This window comes from Notolepis coatsorum (genome assembly GCF_963971535.1).
Source record: "Notolepis coatsorum genome assembly, chromosome: 14".
Taxonomy (NCBI): Eukaryota; Metazoa; Chordata; class Actinopteri; order Aulopiformes; family Paralepididae; genus Notolepis; species Notolepis coatsorum.
In genome coordinates this window covers 88342161-88360922 of record NC_140178.1, presented here as the reverse complement: position 1 = coordinate 88360922, position 18762 = coordinate 88342161, and the positions used below count along the sequence as shown (strand labels likewise).

General features: G+C 41.8%; 6 protein-coding genes across 6 annotated transcripts; 2 read left to right on the top strand and 4 right to left on the bottom strand.

Annotated features, from left to right (window-relative positions):
- Window positions 1-3375: 3375 nt before the first annotated feature.
- Window positions 3376-3765, bottom strand: LOC311241116 (histone H2B-like; the record flags this gene model as incomplete). The annotated part of the gene is made up of 1 exon (XM_084329817.1): window positions 3376-3765. The coding sequence occupies one exon, from the start codon at window positions 3763-3765 to the stop codon at window positions 3376-3378; it is 390 nt and encodes a 129-aa protein (XP_084185943.1).
- A 959-nt stretch (window positions 3766-4724) lies between these two features.
- On the bottom strand, window positions 4725-5036 carry LOC311240616 (histone H4; the record flags this gene model as incomplete). Its single annotated transcript, XM_084329189.1, has 1 exon — window positions 4725-5036. The coding sequence occupies one exon, from the start codon at window positions 5034-5036 to the stop codon at window positions 4725-4727; it is 312 nt and encodes a 103-aa protein (XP_084185315.1).
- Window positions 5037-10141: 5105 nt separating this feature from the next.
- On the bottom strand, window positions 10142-10552 carry LOC311240615 (histone H3.2; the record flags this gene model as incomplete). Its single annotated transcript, XM_084329188.1, has 1 exon — window positions 10142-10552. One exon carries the CDS (start codon window positions 10550-10552, stop codon window positions 10142-10144), a length of 411 nt encoding a protein of 136 aa, XP_084185314.1.
- A 294-nt stretch (window positions 10553-10846) lies between these two features.
- On the top strand, window positions 10847-11230 carry LOC311240238 (histone H2A; the record flags this gene model as incomplete). The annotated part of the gene is made up of 1 exon (XM_084328786.1): window positions 10847-11230. One exon carries the CDS (start codon window positions 10847-10849, stop codon window positions 11228-11230), a length of 384 nt encoding a protein of 127 aa, XP_084184912.1.
- Window positions 11231-12610: 1380 nt separating this feature from the next.
- LOC311240614 (histone H1-like) lies at window positions 12611-13201 on the bottom strand (the record flags this gene model as incomplete). Its single annotated transcript, XM_084329187.1, has 1 exon — window positions 12611-13201. The coding sequence occupies one exon, from the start codon at window positions 13199-13201 to the stop codon at window positions 12611-12613; it is 591 nt and encodes a 196-aa protein (XP_084185313.1).
- A 4696-nt stretch (window positions 13202-17897) lies between these two features.
- LOC311240316 (histone H2B-like) lies at window positions 17898-18287 on the top strand (the record flags this gene model as incomplete). The annotated part of the gene is made up of 1 exon (XM_084328889.1): window positions 17898-18287. One exon carries the CDS (start codon window positions 17898-17900, stop codon window positions 18285-18287), a length of 390 nt encoding a protein of 129 aa, XP_084185015.1.
- Window positions 18288-18762: the final 475 nt, after the last annotated feature.

The following is an 18762-nucleotide window of genomic DNA, read 5'->3' as shown; positions in this document are numbered from 1 at the left end:
ACCTTGTGGTCATTCATGTTGCCTGCCACCAGGCCGTCGTTGTATGCTGTGGTGCGCGCTTTCAGAGCTTCACGGACGGATTTGTCTACCCAGGGTTTTTGATTTGGGTAAACTTTAATTGTGGTAGTGGGGATTGTTTCTTCCACCAAAGTACGAACAAAGTCCAGCACTGTCTCTGTGTAGTCATTAATGTTATCTGTGTCACGGAACACGCTCCAGTCTGTGCACTCAAGCGCAGCCTGTGTTTTCTGATTTAAGTCTGCTACACTGAACACTTAGCACAATAAATAATAACTGCATTGGTCTATTTTAATTATATTTCAATCGTTTAAATAGACATAGTAGATTCATAATGAATCTGTTAGGGTTTGTAACCGACCCCAAGCGCAACGGCACAGAGAGAGTTGTTTTCAGAGTTAGCCAAAGCGTATTTATTCTCAGAGTCACAAGATATAATTAGGTTGAGCAACAGAACAAACGGGGAATCTGGCATGTGAAGAATGTTGCGGCTCTGCAGATTCTCCCAGTAGGTGGTGATGAGGAATTAGCTTGTGACATCTGAGCCGCTCTGCAGATCCTCCCAGCATACACTCCAGGTGGAAACGGAGGGAGAGAGAGAAATCCCAGTTAGCCCAGCGCACAACAGAAACAGAGAGGTGACTGATCCAAATAAATATCCAAGTGACTTGATCTTCGGTGTGATACACACAGTTAGCAGAGTCCAGAGAAAAAACAATACGGTAATCCAAAGTGTAAATCCAACAACAAAAATTAGGTGAGAACAGTATGACAAAAACGGGATCTCTTCTGTGTTTCACAAACACACAAAAAACGGGTGATCCAAAAAGAACTGTTTCCAAAAACTCACCAGAGCACAACGCGTAAAGCGGGCAGATAAACGAGGCGCAGCTTCGTACGGGGAATCAGGTTCTCCACAGGGATACTTCACGAAAGTCCTGGGGAGCAACAGACAGGGAACAGCGACGGGAAAGACAGGCAGATGCAGGGAATATTCAAAACGATCCAACATCGATACTAGGGGAATCAGGGTATATAAAGCCACAGGGCGCTGATGACAAGCTGTGACAACTGCGGGATGAAATTGATCATTGCTCCAGAAGCGTGTGGTGGGAAGAGCACCAATCAACACGCCATATTACAGGAAAGAAGCGTGTGGCGGGGAATGCAATTAATTAACAAAATACCTTAAAGGAACGGAGCGAGTGGGTGGGGAGCGGACCAAACCTCACAGAATCATCATATCACCAAACATAAACGCACAATATCAACATGTTCTGCATTTCCACAAAAGAGGCCTTGCACGGAATGTTTGTGTAGTAATATGTATAAATGATATGTATAGATTATCATATCAACACATAGTGTTGTGTCTTATTACTGAATGTTATAAAGAAGTCACAACGGAACAGTAATATCATGCTTTTCAGAAGTGTTTTACCGACTACCACTGCACACAAATTAGGCATTTTCTTTTGAAAGTGGTTACCAACATTTACAGGCAGCCATACTGGAAGAAACAGAACAACACAGACATTACAGTTTGTGTTTAGCCTATAGGTCAGATATACAGGCCTCTATTGTTAGGGCTCAACTCATTGTGAAGTAAAGTATCTTAGAATGTGGTACAGTATAGAATAAGAATAATATAATAGATCTTTATTGTCATTGTTACAGTTGTTACAACGCAATTTAAAAATGCAACCCTAGGTGCTAGTAAAAAAATATATAAAATTATAAATGGCATGTCATAGCAGTCAAGTGATGATTAATTTGAACTGAAAAAAACATTAAGGGTGGTGACTGCCCAACATCCAGGCTGTCCTTCTGCCCAAGAAGACTGAGAAGGCTGCCAAGAAGTAAATTATTTAGCCTCTTCGACAAACCACACAAAGGCTCTTTTCAGAGCCACCCACCTCTTACAGAGAAGGCAATAACTCTTGGCTGCATCCTATGCTGCAATGTCTACTCCTACACTAACGTGTTGGGGCTCACTCACCAGGAATTTGAGCTATTGAGCAAATCTAACCATGCCTATAATGACTAGTTAAATGTACTGCCATTTCTGTTTTACTTTCTACCTGGGAGCATGACTTAACTAATGATATTTGACAGTCAAATCACCTCCTGCTGAATAGTATTATTCTGAATTTGTCATTGTCCCATAAAGAATAATTATGTGGAGAAAAGTTTAGCTTCTACAATAATTACCTTGTTTGACTCCTTAGATCCGATTTGAGTGTTGCCCTGGCCCCCCACAGCCAAATGAGTGTTTTAACTTTACTACTTTACATCAGATAAGATTAAATAGTTAATTAATTGTCGTCTAACCAGAGTAAACAGTAAAGTGCAATAGGAATGTACATGTGATTTAACTGTATATAAATGAGTACCACTGAGTAATAATGCTGATCAGATGTATGTACAGTGTTACAGGTATAAAGACACCGGTATTAAGTCATACTGGCCAGTGGTATAACTATTAAGAGTATAAGGGATATAGTACATATATATATATATGCAGCATTATTGCACGTGCTATCATAGTTATATGTATACTTAATTTAACTGACTAGAAGTTAGCCCACTTTCTGATAAAATAAGATATACCTTTATTAATCCCCTTGGGAAAATGCAGGCAGCATGGGGGAGGGGAGGTACAGTAGAAGGCATGGTACATGGTACAGCTATATAATTAACTCTGGACATGCACATATGGGCAACAAGGTGCAAGATGAGGGTATGTAGCCCTCGGTTATATTTGCCCTACAATAAATAGTTACAAATTACAATATATAATCTAATAATCCAATCATATGAATCTAATATAATATATACTCCATTGTTATTGCCCCAAACTACAGCTATGGAATTCTAACAGAACTACAATACAGCAATAGAGTTATGGACTAAATCAGTAATTCAAAATAATGCAGTGATGCTTCCTGTTAAAACCTGCTTTTCTAGATAGTAGATTGATATTGAAACTAGCTGTAGTTTTTGTAGAAACAAGGAAGTAACTTTAAGTACATTATCTCACTTCCAAAAACCCTAAACAGTTTCTCAGACATTACTCTAGTTTGACAGTTATTGAGTAGATGCGTTTGAATATGGCCACCAGTGATGTCATCAGGAACATGTAATGCTAAAGTTACAATAAAATGTAGAACTTTATATTGAAAGGGCAGAACTGTGGCAGTGGTAATGTGAGGTAAATTATTGACATGGCAATTTAAAACCTGGAGAAAATTAACTAATATCTTGTAGAAAGGATAGAATAGGAACAGCTCTCTCATGACAGAGTGTGTGGCTCTTAAAAGAGCCTTTAGGTTTCGATATGAAGGGTTCAACAGGGGTTTACTTGGAGCTGGTGTACTTTGTCACAGCCTTGGTTCCCTCGGACACTGCGTGCTTGGCGAGCTCACCGGGGAGCAGCAGGCGGACGGCGGTCTGGATCTCCCTGGAAGTGATGGTCCTACGCTTGTTGTAGAGAGCCAGTTTAGAGGCTTCTCCAGCGATGCGTTCAAAGATGTCGTTAACAAAGGAGTTCATGATCCCCATGGCTTTGGAGGAAACGCCGGTGTCGGGATGAACCTGCTTCAGGACTTTGTAAATATAAATGGCATAACTCTCCTTCCTGGACTTTCTGCGCTTCTTGCCTCCCTTGGCGGTTGTCTTGGTGACGGCTTTCTTGGAGCCCTTCTTGGGCGCTGGCTTGGCTGGCGCTGGCTTGGCTGGTTCAGGCATGATGGTCAATCGGAACTATACAGCAACGAATGTGGAAACAGAAGCGCACTGCTGCCATTTTATAGGTCAAATTGTGCAAATACAGCTGCTTGGCTTCTTGTATACGATTGGTTGAGACGCTTTGTCCCACATTTCCCGCGCACAGGAAACTATTTGCGCGCAAAGCCATATAATTACCCAACTATTCTCTTAGCAAAACTCCATAGGCACAAAAAGATAAAACGTTACTTATTGCACTTGATATTAAGCCAAGCAATAGCCGACATGAAACTGCATTGTGCAAGACAATGATTTTGTGCACATTTGTCTCGTTTGTCACTGCTTTGACCTACAATATATATTTATACACACACATATACATCTGTACCTGCATTAATCATTTTTACATAGATACTAATGACTTATTACTAGTGTATTTGTACCTGTACCACTGTACATATTAATACTACAACTCTGTGCATACATCTGATTAACACTATTATTCAGTAGTACTTATTTATATATTTTATACCCAGTTTAATCACCTGTATATTACTATTGCACTTTACTGTTACATTTGCACTGTACCTTTAGTTTTTGACACTACACTTGTATAAAAAACCCATGGCATTGTTTGAGTTTTGTACTGTATGACAATACATTTGAACCTAATCTATTACAGCAAGTATTAAAAACCCATGGCATTGTTTGAGTTTTGTACTGTATGACAATACATTTGAACCTATAGTTACATGGCAATTCCAATGCAGGAATTACCTAGCAACGTCAGGAACCGTAGGCATTGCATCAGTGACTGGATTGAATTAAATGCTAAAACAACAAATTCGGTGCTATGCCTGAGACAACTCAGTTTAATACTTTTCACAAATAAACGTATGTAGAGTGTGCTCATTCAGTGATAAGGTGGGTGGCTCTGAAAAGAGCCTTTGGGTTTTGGATAGTTAGGGTTGAATAGAAGTCTAGCCGCCGAAGCCGTACAGAGTGCGTCCCTGTCTCTTCAGAGCATAGACCACATCCATGGCGGTCACGGTCTTTCTCTTGGCGTGTTCGGTGTAGGTGACGGCATCACGGATAACGTTCTCCAGGAAGACCTTGAGAACACCACGAGTCTCCTCGTAGATTAAACCGGAGATACGCTTCACTCCGCCACGACGAGCCAGACGACGAATAGCGGGTTTGGTGATTCCCTGGATGTTATCACGAAGCACTTTGCGGTGACGCTTAGCGCCTCCTTTACCAAGTCCCTTACCTCCCTTTCCTCTTCCACTCATTGTAACGTAAGTAAGAAAACAAACGAATGTAGCAACCGGCCAGCCGCCTGCTTCTTTGAACCCTCTCTGAGGACGTGGTTGAGACCAAGAAGCGCGCAGGGACGCGTGAATATTAAAGGCAACCAACTTGTGTTCAGCTTTTCTCTGATTGGCCACGACCCCACGCCGCTAGCCCGCCCCCTTTTGCCGCGAGCCGCAGGAACCTTCAAGTTCCCTGGTGCAAAATAAATCTGGTAGTTCGTTTATGACGTTAATTAATAATAAACACTGTTAGGACTCTTAATAATAAACACTGTTAGGACTATCTGACTCTTAATAATAAACACTGTTAGGACTATCTGACTCTTACTAATAAACACTGTTAGGACTATAAACACTAGGACTATCTGACTCTTAATAATAAACACTGTTAGGGCGATCTCGATTCACGCGTCACTACTGTAACTAGAAACTCTGGGTGTCACTGTACATCAGTGTGGAACTGTACGCTGTAACGTTATGCGTTATTTCGCGTTTTTAACGCCATAAACCAACTACCAGATTCACTCGTCACTACATCCCTGGAGGCTGCTGAAGCGTCAGCTGACATTTTCTTTTTTATTAACTTCTACAACAGTTTTACATATGTCTTTCTTTCCTTGAATTTTAAAACTGATCTCATTTAATTATGCAAAACTATAGGGGGCAACTTTTTTATTTCAAGTATGTTCTGGTTCCACATGGAATTAGTAGGTGTCATGTTCAATATTGAAGTCATTCAGTTTGCCTTTTCTATGATCTATTAGTTGCATCGATTATAGTGTTGTTGCATGCCCATTAAAAGACCTCTGTGACAGGTCCTGTATTATATTACTGCTGAGTCTGGTGTCCATTTTGGTTGAGCATGCAAGCTTTCCCGTTTCATCAGTGTGGTCAGGTACTGTCCATGGTGCTGAAATGGCGACCTTTAGATTTGCGGTATTTGTCATGTATAAAGTGCATGTACATTACAGTGAAATGCTTGGTTCCGCATGAACCCCTGGGAATGTGCTTCATACTTACTTACTGACACAGCTAGTGAGAGATAGCACATATTGTGTCTCACAGCAGATGTATCATCCAGTGTAGTGTATGTATGATGAAAGTCTTTCTCTGGTCTGCAACCCCTTAACAATTGTGTGTATTGAGCCGTACTGTATTGTACCCATTCTGCAATCTGTTAATAACATTTTCAATCAATGTGGTATAAGATGATTCATGTTATTCAGTTTGCAGATTAAAATCGCAGTTTTTACCCATAACCTTATTCTCGATTGTCCTTGAATTTCAAAACACAGATCACATTTAATAATGCAAAACGTCAAATGTCAGACAAATTGAATAAGTGGAACCATGTGAACCCAGCTGCCATGGTAAACTAATATGGTTCTTCTTCTTCTTTATTTTTCCGGCAGTGTTAACGCAACATGGCTTATTACTGCCCTCCTCAGTTCTATAATTAAACTATGCCCATAATTGAGAAAAAACGTAAATATGCATACAAAAAAAATATATATAAATATAATAATAATAATAATAAATAAATAAATAAAATAACATTATATCCTCTGGTACAACTCTGACTCATGCTGAAATGTCAGCACAGTATTGATTCGATGGCATAAAATAAAGTGAATATTTGGTTGAAATATTCACAATCAGGATATTTGCGACCTTGTAGTAATATACTGTATTATAGTCTCACCCATTGGTTTTCTATCTGGTCAGATTTTACATGAAATACCACAGACGCATGTGGTGGAATTAATGATAAAAGAAAGCAAATGTTTGACAGGAAGGTTGTAAACAGGATGGTTAAACAAGTATAACAAAGTGTGGGGGGAGGGTTTGAGGTTTGGCCAATAGGGTTCCTCTGCAAGTTTGTCTTCTTGGCCCCAACATCTACAGTACACAACATGTCTAGCCCACATAACCTGTCTGGAACAAGACAATAAGGAGGCTAAACCACCTGAAAGTGTTCTGCAGAAGGAGGCACAGTGATTCGAATAAGAAAGCTACTTAAAACCACTCTGACTATTCTACCCCCACCTGGAGCAATGTGGCAAATTCACACCTAAAAAAAACTCCAAATAATACAGAATCTAGCTATAAAAAAGACAGGTATAGGCTAATAGACAATAATGTTCACCAGTCAGCTGGGCTGAGAACACTCAAATAAAGAATGGTTGTCCTGGGAAGGAGATTTGCATTAAAAATCAGTTGATAATCCTCACTGATGCAACACACCAATCTGTTTAACAAATATGGAAACGATTGATTGATTGAAAACGTTATTAACAGATTGCAGAATGGGTGTTAAGACAATGTCTACATTTATATTTGTTTCATATTATATATTATTTATCCTGAGCTGCTGTGATGAGAGTTGACTGCTGCAGGGGGTAATGAGCAGCAATGCAATTCAGGTGTGAATGCCATCTTGGGGTGGAATAGGCAGAGGAAAAACATTCTTTGCAGTGGAAGGACTAGTTTCCTTCAGTGGGAGAATAATGCCCATTTAGAATTAGAAAAGAGGGAACCAAGTGAAAGAATCACTCCAGAGACGCCATTGTATGTTTGTAGTTGTGTAATTTTCCATTTAAATCACTATAAATTGTACCTGTGGAGGGCTGGGTTGGTGGCAATTTTGTGGGAATCATTCCAATTAATGAATGTTTGGGTGTACTGTGTAACTAGATAGGAGGGGATGCCTTTTGGCAAGTTGTTTTGTTTACTTTGGGTTGGATCTGGTCCATTGTGATCAAGTAACAATTGTTTGGTTAAATGTAATTCAAACATAATTGATTTGGTCTGGTTAAATTTAAAGTAAAATGTATTTGGAAGGTTGGTAGACTAATTTGGTTAAATTGAAATTCAAACTAATTGATTTGGTCTGTAAAATAGCCAAATAATGTATAAAATGTAATTTGGTTAAATTGAAATTCAAACTAATTGATTTGGTCTGTAAAATAGCCAAAGAATGTATAAAATGTAATTTGGTTAAATTGAAGTTCAAACTAAATTGATTTGGTCTGTAAAATAGCCAAATGATGTATAAAATGTAATTTGGTTAAATTGGAATTCAAACTAAATTGATTTGGTCTGTAAAATAGCCAAATTATGTATAAAATGTAATTTGGTTAAATTGAAATTCAAACTAATTGATTTGGTCTGTAAAATAGCCAAAGAATATGTAAAATGTGTTTGGAGGGAAGAAATAATCATATACTGAAAGTACTACAATTGAAGTGTATTTGATTATTTGGCATGCGCTTGTTATTTGTGGAGTGGCTAATTTTTGTGTTTTTCTTTAAAGGTTTTCAACCTACTTCTGATGATGCAACAAATGATGATGTGTTGGACCAAAAAGTCATTAAAATCTGCAATATTGAAGTCGAGTTGTCCCAGCGTCCTCTGTTGAGGTTCAAGCCGTTTTCAAGTTTGGGCAGCACTGGTACCAAAGGGGGAAAAAAACCACATAACTTGACAATGGGTACAATACAGTATGGCTCAATACACACAATTGTTAAGGGGATGCAGACCAGAGAAAGACTTTCTTCTTGTTTACATCAGGGTCCCCCATTTTCAATTCATCATAACATTTATAAGTTTATAAAACTGTTTTAAGTCGTGATGAAGAGGAATCATCAGAAGTGGAAACATTTGCTTCCCCACTCTGACCTTGGCCTCCTGAACCTGTCCAAACCAGGACTGTGATGAGGGATTGAGGAGGGCTGGTAGCACTGACACATTTGGAGCAATTTATGGCTCTTATCACAGAGTTACAGCTCACCAACTGGAACTACATTGATGCTCCAAAAACAATAAATATCTGTAAAATAGCAACTGAATGAATGTTAAATACTTGGAAAGAAATGTACAAGGACGGCATGATTGATCTTTTCTCCCGAGTGATGTGTCAACGTTTGAGTCTGTTAATGACATTATGAATGAAGCCCCTCAAACTAGTTCAGCATGAAACCAGATGGAAATCTGTGGTCCCTGAGCTGATTCCTCTCACTACCTGCCCTCAATGAGAGAAGGGGCAGAAAAAGGCTATTGCCCCTTAACTCTGAGTTATATGTATGATTGGAACATGTATAATTATGGGTGTATGGTCATGGGTTACTTTTTAGCTGTTGTTGATTGTTGCAACATTGAGTTGAAAACCAGTTTGTCATCTTGAATTTTAACTACCAATAAAGAATGTCCTACTGTCTCAGTGTATGAACCTGTGCGGTTACATTGTTGCTCCTAAAGTAAAATATGGGCAAAATAGCAAAGTTGATATGACATCAATTAAGCACCTCGTACAGATGGAAATGTATTGACTCCCGAGCTAATTCCTCCCAGTATATCTGCCAGTGAGAGAAAATCCTTGTTAATTACAGCACCATGAAATATAAATGAAAATATAGCAATACGTCACCTTATGGACTGCTACCTTATTTCATTGTGCTGTAATTAACACAAGACACGGATGACCATATTCAAACTACTTTACTCGACTGTAAAACTTTGAATTTCCCTATCGAGGTCAATGTAATGTGTTGCATCATGGGGGTCACTGGGGTCAGCCCTACGGTCCCACAGCCCCAGATTTTCTTTTCACTCAAAATTTAGGGCCTATGTTCGCACATTTCTAAGATGCTTCTCAAAATGAGGCCCCATGTTCCCGGACAAACCTACTACGAGGACAACCTTGTTGCCCATATGCACATGTCCAGAGTTAATTATATTGTATATTGTTTACACTACCTTTTTATTAAATGTTTACTTCTCCACTGTAATATAATCATGTGACATGTATGTATTATACTACCTGTACCTGCCCTCCTGCTATGATAACAAATGTCGCCAAGGTGATCAATAAATGTTATATGGCAATTTGCAGTCTGTTCTGCTTTAGCCCTACTGTAGCCAACAAGATATGCTAGTCTAAATATTTTAAATATCAGAATTAAAGTGATGATTTTAGTATAACTGGCATGTTGAAATAATGAGTTAATGGAATGTACTTTTCATGATTACGGTGGTGGCTCTTAAAAGAGCCTTTGGGTTATGAATGTAGGAAAACAAAAGCCGATCTAAGCGCGCTCTCCACGGATGCGGCGGGCCAGCTGGATGTCTTTGGGCATGATGGTCACCCTCTTGGCGTGGATGGCGCACAGGTTGGTGTCCTCAAACAGACCGACCAGGTAAGCCTCACTGGCCTCCTGAAGAGCCATGACAGCAGAGCTCTGGAAGCGCAGGTCGGTCTTGAAGTCCTGGGCGATTTCTCTGACCAGGCGCTGGAAAGGCAACTTGCGGATCAGCAACTCGGTGGACTTCTGGTAACGACGGATCTCTCTCAGCGCCACGGTACCGGGCCTGTAACGATGGGGCTTCTTCACACCGCCGGTAGCCGGTGCGCTCTTACGGGCAGCCTTGGTGGCGAGCTGCTTCCTTGGGGCTTTGCCACCGGTGGACTTACGAGCGGTCTGCTTAGTTCTTGCCATTATGAGAAACTATATTTTCTTCTTCTCTCCAACAAGAATAATACGCTGCTGTGCAGAAACTCTGGCCTTATATTACTAACGCGGAGGCGCAGTCGTTTCTGATTGGTCTCCACTCTGGGAGCTCGTTATTCCGCCTACATCTCACACGAGGATTGGAGGACTCGTCTTTTGGAAAAGCCGCCAAGAAAACGTCTTTCCTGATTGGGTGAGAAAACACAAGCCCGAAAATAAAACGCGACTCTCCAAATTGCTGCATTCATTTTCTAACTCGTTTAGCTAAAGAGAATAATAAACATGTCTGGAAGAGGAAAGACCGGAGGAAAGGCCAGAGCTAAGGCCAAGACTCGCTCCTCTCGTGCCGGGCTTCAGTTCCCCGTGGGTCGTGTCCACAGACTGCTGCGTAAAGGCAACTATGCTCATCGTGTTGGAGCCGGTGCCCCGGTTTATCTGGCGGCTGTGCTGGAATATCTGACCGCTGAGATCCTGGAGTTGGCTGGAAACGCTGCCCGTGACAACAAGAAGTCTCGTATCATCCCCCGTCACCTGCAGCTGGCCGTGCGTAACGACGAGGAGCTCAACAAACTGCTGGGAGGAGTGACCATCGCTCAGGGTGGTGTGCTGCCCAACATCCAGGCTGTCCTTCTGCCCAAGAAGACCGAGAAGGCTGCCAAGAAGTAAATTATTTAGCCTCTTCGACAAACCCCACAAAGGCTCTTTTCAGAGCCACCCATCTCTTCTTGAAAATGCAATATTTCCGTTTGTCAGAATACAATTTGGTTGTGTAACCTACGTTGTTGTCTCGCTACCTCGGACATGAGTGTAACTAAGACGATAAACACGTAATGCATAACATTTGACCATGTCCACTAATGGGTACACTTGTACAGTGCTGTTTAGAAGTAATGTTTAATGTGTTGTCTGTCTGCAGTGTTGTGCGTGTTTTGAAGGCTTAACGATATAATATAAAATTATAAATGGCATGTCATAGCGGTCAAGTGATGATTCATTTGAAATGAAAAAAAAACTATGGGTAGTAAGTCATACTGGACAGCGGTATAAATAGTAAGGGTTAATATATATAGAGAGAGCGAGTGTTTTTGTGCCTGTTTTGAAGGCTTAACGATATAATATAAAATTGTAAATGACATGTCAGCAGTCAAGTGATGAGTAATTTGAACTGAAAAAAAACAATACTGGACAGCGGTATAAATAGTAAGGGTTATATATATATATATATATGAGAGAGAGAGATTACAGCATGCACGAACATAAATTAACCATAATGACAGCAATTTGTGTATTTCCACAATTGTTGGGGCTCAACTCGTAAACTGACCATTTTCTTTACCTGCCAATGTTGCTGGTCTGGATCACTAATCACATTATAAATAAATGGGTAGAACTACAAGTCGTGTTTTGTAGCCGTGACTGTTTCATATAAATAGTGGGGGTCCTTTTGTGAGACAATGTTCCACTTGTCTGTATAATATAATGGTAGCTTGTGTAGATATTTAATGTGAGGTAGTGGGGAACATAATTATGTGCCAACATATGATCCAAACCGGTCTGAATAAATAAAATTACATTAATCTGCTGTGTCCACTAATGGGCCATCACCTGTAGTCATTCCAATAGTGTCATAGCGGTCATTTACGCACGGACATAAATGCATCATAATGATAGCAATTTATGTATTTCCACAATAAAGGGCTCAACTCGTTGCGGTAAAGTATCTGCGTTAGTAGGACCCACTAATCAAACCGGTCTTAATAACAATCAACATTCTCCAATTAAGAACCTATATCTGATCTATATTTTTATATTCGTTTTTTGTGGTATATTCTCCATATTTATATAATATTATAGAGTTGAGTTTGCTTTGTTGCCGTGGAAGTAACTCGAACTCGTGGAAATCAACCATCCCATAAATACTAAGTCATATACTTCGATAAGCCGCCTTCACACACAATAGAGTACAATAATTGCTTTTCATGGAAGGGGTGGGTGGCTCTTAAAAGAGCCTTTTGTTGAATTAAAGACAACGTTCTGTTCAAACGCTTATCTCTTCTTGGGAGCTGACCTCTTAGCTGCTATTGGCTTGGCAGCCTTCTTAGCTGGGGACTTCTTGGGCGCAGCGGGCTTTTTCACCTTCTTTGGGCTCTTGGCTGCTACCTTCTTGGGACTCTTGGCCGCTACCTTCTTGACTTTCTTGGGAGACTTCTTGGCGGCAGCAGGCTTCTTCGTTGCTGCCTTCGCGGGCTTTTTGGCCACAACAGGTTTCTTGGCTGCTGGCTTCTTGGCTTTCGGAGCGACTTTCTTTGCGGGCTTTTTGGCTTTAACCTCAGCCTTGTTGATCTTGAAAGAGCCGGAGGCTCCGGTACCCTTGACCTGGACCAGGGTTCCCTTTGTCACCAGACTCTTGACAGCGGTCTTAACGCGGGCCTTGTTCTTGTCCACGTCATAGCCGCCGGCAGCCAGAGACTTCTTTACGGCAGCCAGAGACACACCGCTCCTCTCTTTAGAAGCAGACACTGCCTCGATGACCAGGTCACTGACGCTGGGACCTGCCTTCTTGGGTTTGGGAGCTGCCTTCTTCTTAGCGGCCTTAGCCGGAGCGGCGGGAGCTGGAGCTGGAGCAACTTCTGCCATCTTCTCTCGTTCTGTCTCAGGTTAAACACAAGTAGAATTATGATATTGAAGCTTCTTCTTCTTCTTCTTTTGTCTGATTTATTGGCAGTTGGCACCTACAGAGTGCATTACCGCCACTTCCTTTAGTTTGACACGATCGCAACTGCACAACACCGCCATCTCCTGGCCCCCTTCACCTCCCATACTGCCCCTCCTGCGCCCACCACCCTGAATTGCAGCTAACGCTGCTTCCCCCTGACTGAGTCCCCCTCCACGATACATGCTTCATCACCCCCCGTAGCCTGGCTCCGAACCACCCGCTCACTCACACCCCCCTTCTCTAACTCCACCAGATCAGCCACCCTCTTCAACTCCCTTATAACATCCTCCACCGTCAACCCCTCCATACCCAAGTGCCCCACTGCTGCTAAAACTATCAACCTAGTCCTCTCTGTCCTACTGCTAACCGTCGCCGTCGTATTCACTACCCCTGCCACAAAGGCCACTAAATCCAACTTCCCCCTCCACACCCTCCTCTCCTCCTCCTGTACCTCCTCTACTGTCAGCTGCCCTTTCCTAAAACCCTGTGCCCTCTCTTGCTGTCCCTGACCCTCCTGCATTATCCTCACTGCCAACTGCCCTTCTCTAAACCCCTCTCCCTTGCCCTGCTGTCCCTGTCCTACCTTCCTAGCTGCCTCCGCATATGAAATTCTACCTTCCCTTCTCACCCGCTGGACCACTACCTCTCGCTTCATCGCCTCACAACCCCAATACGCTACACTATGCTTCCCACCACAACTACAACACCTCGGCTCCACTCCCTGGTCACACTCCCCATACTCATGCTCCCCACTACATCTACCACATCTCTGCCCCTTCCTACACAACTTAGCTATATGACCAAACTCCTGACACCTGTAACACCTCAACGGATTCGGCACAAACTCCCTAACCCTATACGCCATAAACCCTACAAATACCACTCTCGGCCTAACCTCACCCTCAAACTGCACGACTACCGTCCCTGTCACCACCTTCTCTGCCCCTCTCTTCATCCTCTCTACACTCTTACCTTTCCCATTACGTTCGTCACTCCTCAACTCTCCTAACAGCTGCCCTTCACTAACCCTAATTGGAATTCCACTAATCACCCCCTTGCAACCACCATCCCTCTTCTCCCCTACTATCCCCACTCCACAGACCTTCACTTTTCCAACGCTCTTCATTTCCCTAGCCTTCTCTACCTGCACTACACTTACACATCCTATAAACAAGTTCCCATCCCCTAACGTCCTTGCATACCTTACCTCTCCTACCTGCGCCTTAATGATTCCTGACAGCTGTCTCGGCTCCATTTCCCTAACCCCGCCTCCTCCCTCAAACCGCACCACTACATTCAACCCTTCTACAAAATCCTTCCCTCTGCCCTCATCCTCTGACCCACTCAAGCTATCTCCCCTCCCCTTCTTCCTCTTACTCCCCTTCCCCTCACTTACCCTACTCTTCTTCCCCACCTTCGTCCACCCTTCTCCCCCGCTCCCCTCTCCCTCACTACACTCCATACTGTCACTATCCGTCTCCCTTTCCTTGGCTGAAGCCTCCGTCACCTCACCTCCCTCTCCACACGTCACACCCCGAGGGGACACTGGGCTCGCACCCGGTGACTCGCGTCCCTCCTGACGCAAGCCCTCATTCCACTCGCTCCCATCTCGATTCACCCAAAACCCTGGACAGTCTTCCACCGGCCGGGGCCATTCACGAGGACTCCACTCTCCCTGCTCTCCATACGCTGCCTCGCTCGCCTTCCACCACCGCTCACTCCCCTTCATCCGCTTCCGCATTCTTGCACATTCAAAAAAAAACGTCCAACTAACGTTCCTCCCGCAGGTAGCCCCCTATAACGGAACCTGGCTCATTGAGGCCCCTCCTCCTTTCTCATTAATGCCACCCGTCTGATATTGAAGCTCAGTCAGAGGGCTGGTCTTAAACACTACATGAGAGCCATGTAGACTCAACCCACCCTGTCCTCCTCTGTGCTGCCAAAATGATCTGCCGCTTGTGTTTTCTCCTCGCCAAAAAAGAGCTAAAATACACAACTATGAATATTGCAGGAATTTAACGCCAAATGGGTCAGCAAGCAGAAATATGTGCCATCAGAATTAAACCATTTGGAGACCCCTGGTGTGTTTGTGGACGCTTCAAACCACCAATTTGCGCCTTCACCATGGTGCGCAGCTATACCTTTCCCTGTTATTTATGTCTCACAATTCTTTAGATTGCATTATAATCCGACATAATCTCGTTTTCCAGCGAGCCGAGCTACCTGACTAGAGACTGGGAGCAAGATTAGTAATCTGGGATGACGCGTTTGGTTTAAATGGATGCTTTTCCGGTGTTGGTAAACACACTGTTGCTGGTGGCCTGTAGCGTGGGTCACCTCGACTTCGTATGAGGGATGATCACCACCTTAGATCAGTGGAAGGTTTCACGTGGCCTATATTAATTACAGCTAACATTTAATTAATTAATGTTGCAAAACATTTCATAACTCACACAAGAAACGTAGCTACATTTTCCTTTTGGGGGGGGGGGGGCTAGTTTGTTGTGTACTTTAGACTGCTGCATGCTTGTTGACAATACATGTTTTTTGGGCATTGCTGATCTGCTGTGTTTTCTGATTAAAGTCTGCTGCACTGAACACTTAGCACTATAAATAATAACTGCATTGGTCTATTTTAATTATATTTCAATAGTTTAAATAGACATAGTAGATTCATAATGAATCATCATATCACCAAACATAAACGCACCATGTCAACATGTTCTGCATTTCCACAAAAGAGGCCTTACACGGAATGTTTGTGTAGTAAAGGCAATGGAATGAATGGATGAATGAAAACTTTATTTAACAGATTGCAAAATGGGTACAATACAGTACGGCTCAATACACACAATTGTTAAGGGGATGCAGACCTGAAAAAGACGTCCATCAGGGTCCCCCGGTTGCTATGTATAAATTATATGTATAGATTATCATATCAACACATAGTGCTGTGTCTTATTACTGAATGTTATAAAGAAGTCACAACGGAACAGTAATATCATGCTTTTCAGCAGTGTTTTACCGACTACCACTGCACACAAATTAGGCATTTTCTTTTGAAAGTGGTTACCAACGGTTACAGGCAGCCATACTGGAAGAAACAGAACAACACAGACATTACAGTTTGTGTTTAGCCTAATAGGTCAGATATACAGGCCTCTATTGTTAGGGCTCAACTAATTGTGAAGTAAAGTATCTTAGAATGTGGTACAGTAGGCTGCCAGCTACATGTTTGATACATTCAGAAGAAATAGCTCAAGGAATGAACTATACTATGTTGTCAGAGTCATACTTGTATTATTATCTTGTACCACAGTGAGGTACCAATACATGTAGCTCATGGTGAGACCATGCCGGTCTGTGTCATCTGTTTATGATCAGTAATAAATAACCCAAACAAGAGGAAACCTGCTCATGGAGACGACTCAGCACCATCAGAAAACACCTCTCACCTTATAAATGTATACTGGCATTTCCATGATTCCACAGACAGATGTGTATGAATGTGTGGGTGTGTGTAAGTCAAAGCAGTGACAGATGTCACGAAGAGAGCTAAATTTAAGGCGAGACACTACAGGTGAATAGGGTAAAAAATTTAACTAATAGATATCACAATGAAACTTCCCCAGTTGATTACTTATATTAAGACAATACTTTTTTGTATTACAAGTTTTCAGAAATTGTATGTTTAAATATGCAAATGAGGCATGATCTACTTAAATATGCAATAATTTGCATATAATTCCAGGACAGAAATCTGAACATTGGATAAAGCCATTTTCAAAATTATAGTTTCATTTTGTTGACATATTAGAGCCAAATGTTATTACAGAGGGGATTTTGGATATCTCTTTTTATCACTCCATAAATCAGAAAATACTCCATTCAGTCCATTTTTATGGTAACATTCCATATTTCGCCATGTTTTTAGGAATAAAATGTGATATACCTTCAGAACATAGATATGAATAGAACTGGAAGGTTTGGTGTATGTGAGTGTTACTGAAGTGGATATTTCTGGCTCAGAGTATGAGGAAAAACTCTTAAAACTCATTTTTGGGAAAACTCCTTCAAAGTTCTGTAGTGTAAAATGCCATACTTTTTTTTTGAAACAGATATTTACAAACACAATACCTAATCAAACCATTAGTAATAGACAACCTAAACACATGCCTGATAACTGAATAATAATAATAATGATGTTATTGAACTGAACAGAACTACACACAGGCTACAAACAGTGTAGTACAGTGTAGTACCCCCTAATAGGCAAAACATATTTAAATAGATATCACTATGAAACTTTCCCAGTTTGTTATGTACATATAAACTAAGAAAAAATATATTGCAAGTTTTCAGAATTGTATGTTTATATATGCAAATGAGGCTGATAATCTCAAGTGTGGCTATGGAGTTTTGCTAATAGAATATACAATTGCGTTATTATGGCTTTGCGCGCAAATAGCTTCCTGTGCGCGGGAAATGTGCGACAAAGCATCTCAACCAATCGTATACAAGAAGCCACGCAGCTGTATTTGCACAATTTGACCTATAAAAGGGCAGCAGTGCGCTTATGTTTCCACAATCGTTGCTGTTTAGTTCCGATTGATCATCATGCCTGAGCCAGCCAAGCCAGCGCCAGCCAAGCCAGCGCCCAAGAAGGGCTCCAAGAAAGCCGTCACCAAGACAACCGCCAAGGGAGGCAAGAAGCGCAGAAAGTCCAGGAAGGAGAGTTATGCCATTTATATTTACAAAGTCCTGAAGCAGGTTCATCCCGACACCGGCGTTTCCTCCAAAGCCATGGGGATCATGAACTCCTTTGTTAACGACATCTTTGAACGCATCGCTGGAGAAGCCTCTAAACTGGCTCTCTACAACAAGCGTAGGACCATCACTTCCAGGGAGATCCAGACCGCCGTCCGCCTGCTGCTCCCCGGTGAGCTCGCCAAGCACGCAGTGTCCGAGGGAACCAAGGCTGTGACCAAGTACACCAGCTCCAAGTAAACTCCTGTTGAACTCTTCATATCGAAACCTAAAGGCTCTTTTAAGAGCCACACACTCTGTCATGAGAGAGCTGTTCCTATTCTATCCTTTCTACAAGATATTAGTTAATTTTCTCCAGGTTTTAAATTGCCATGTCAATAATTTACCTCACATTACCACTGCCACAGTTCTGCCCTTTCAATATAAAGTTCTACATTTTATTGTAACTTTAGCATTACATGTTCCTGATGACATCACTGGTGGCCATATTCAAACGCATCCACTCTCAATAACTGTCAAACTAGAGTAATGTCTGAGAAACTGTTTAGGGTTTTTGGAAGTGTGAGATAATGTACTTAAAGTTACTTCCTTGTTTCTACAAAAACTACAGCTAGTTTCAATATCAATCTACTATCTAGAAAAGCAGGTTTTAACAGGAAGCATCACTGCATTATTTTGAATTACTGATTTAGTCCATAACTCCATTGCTGTATTG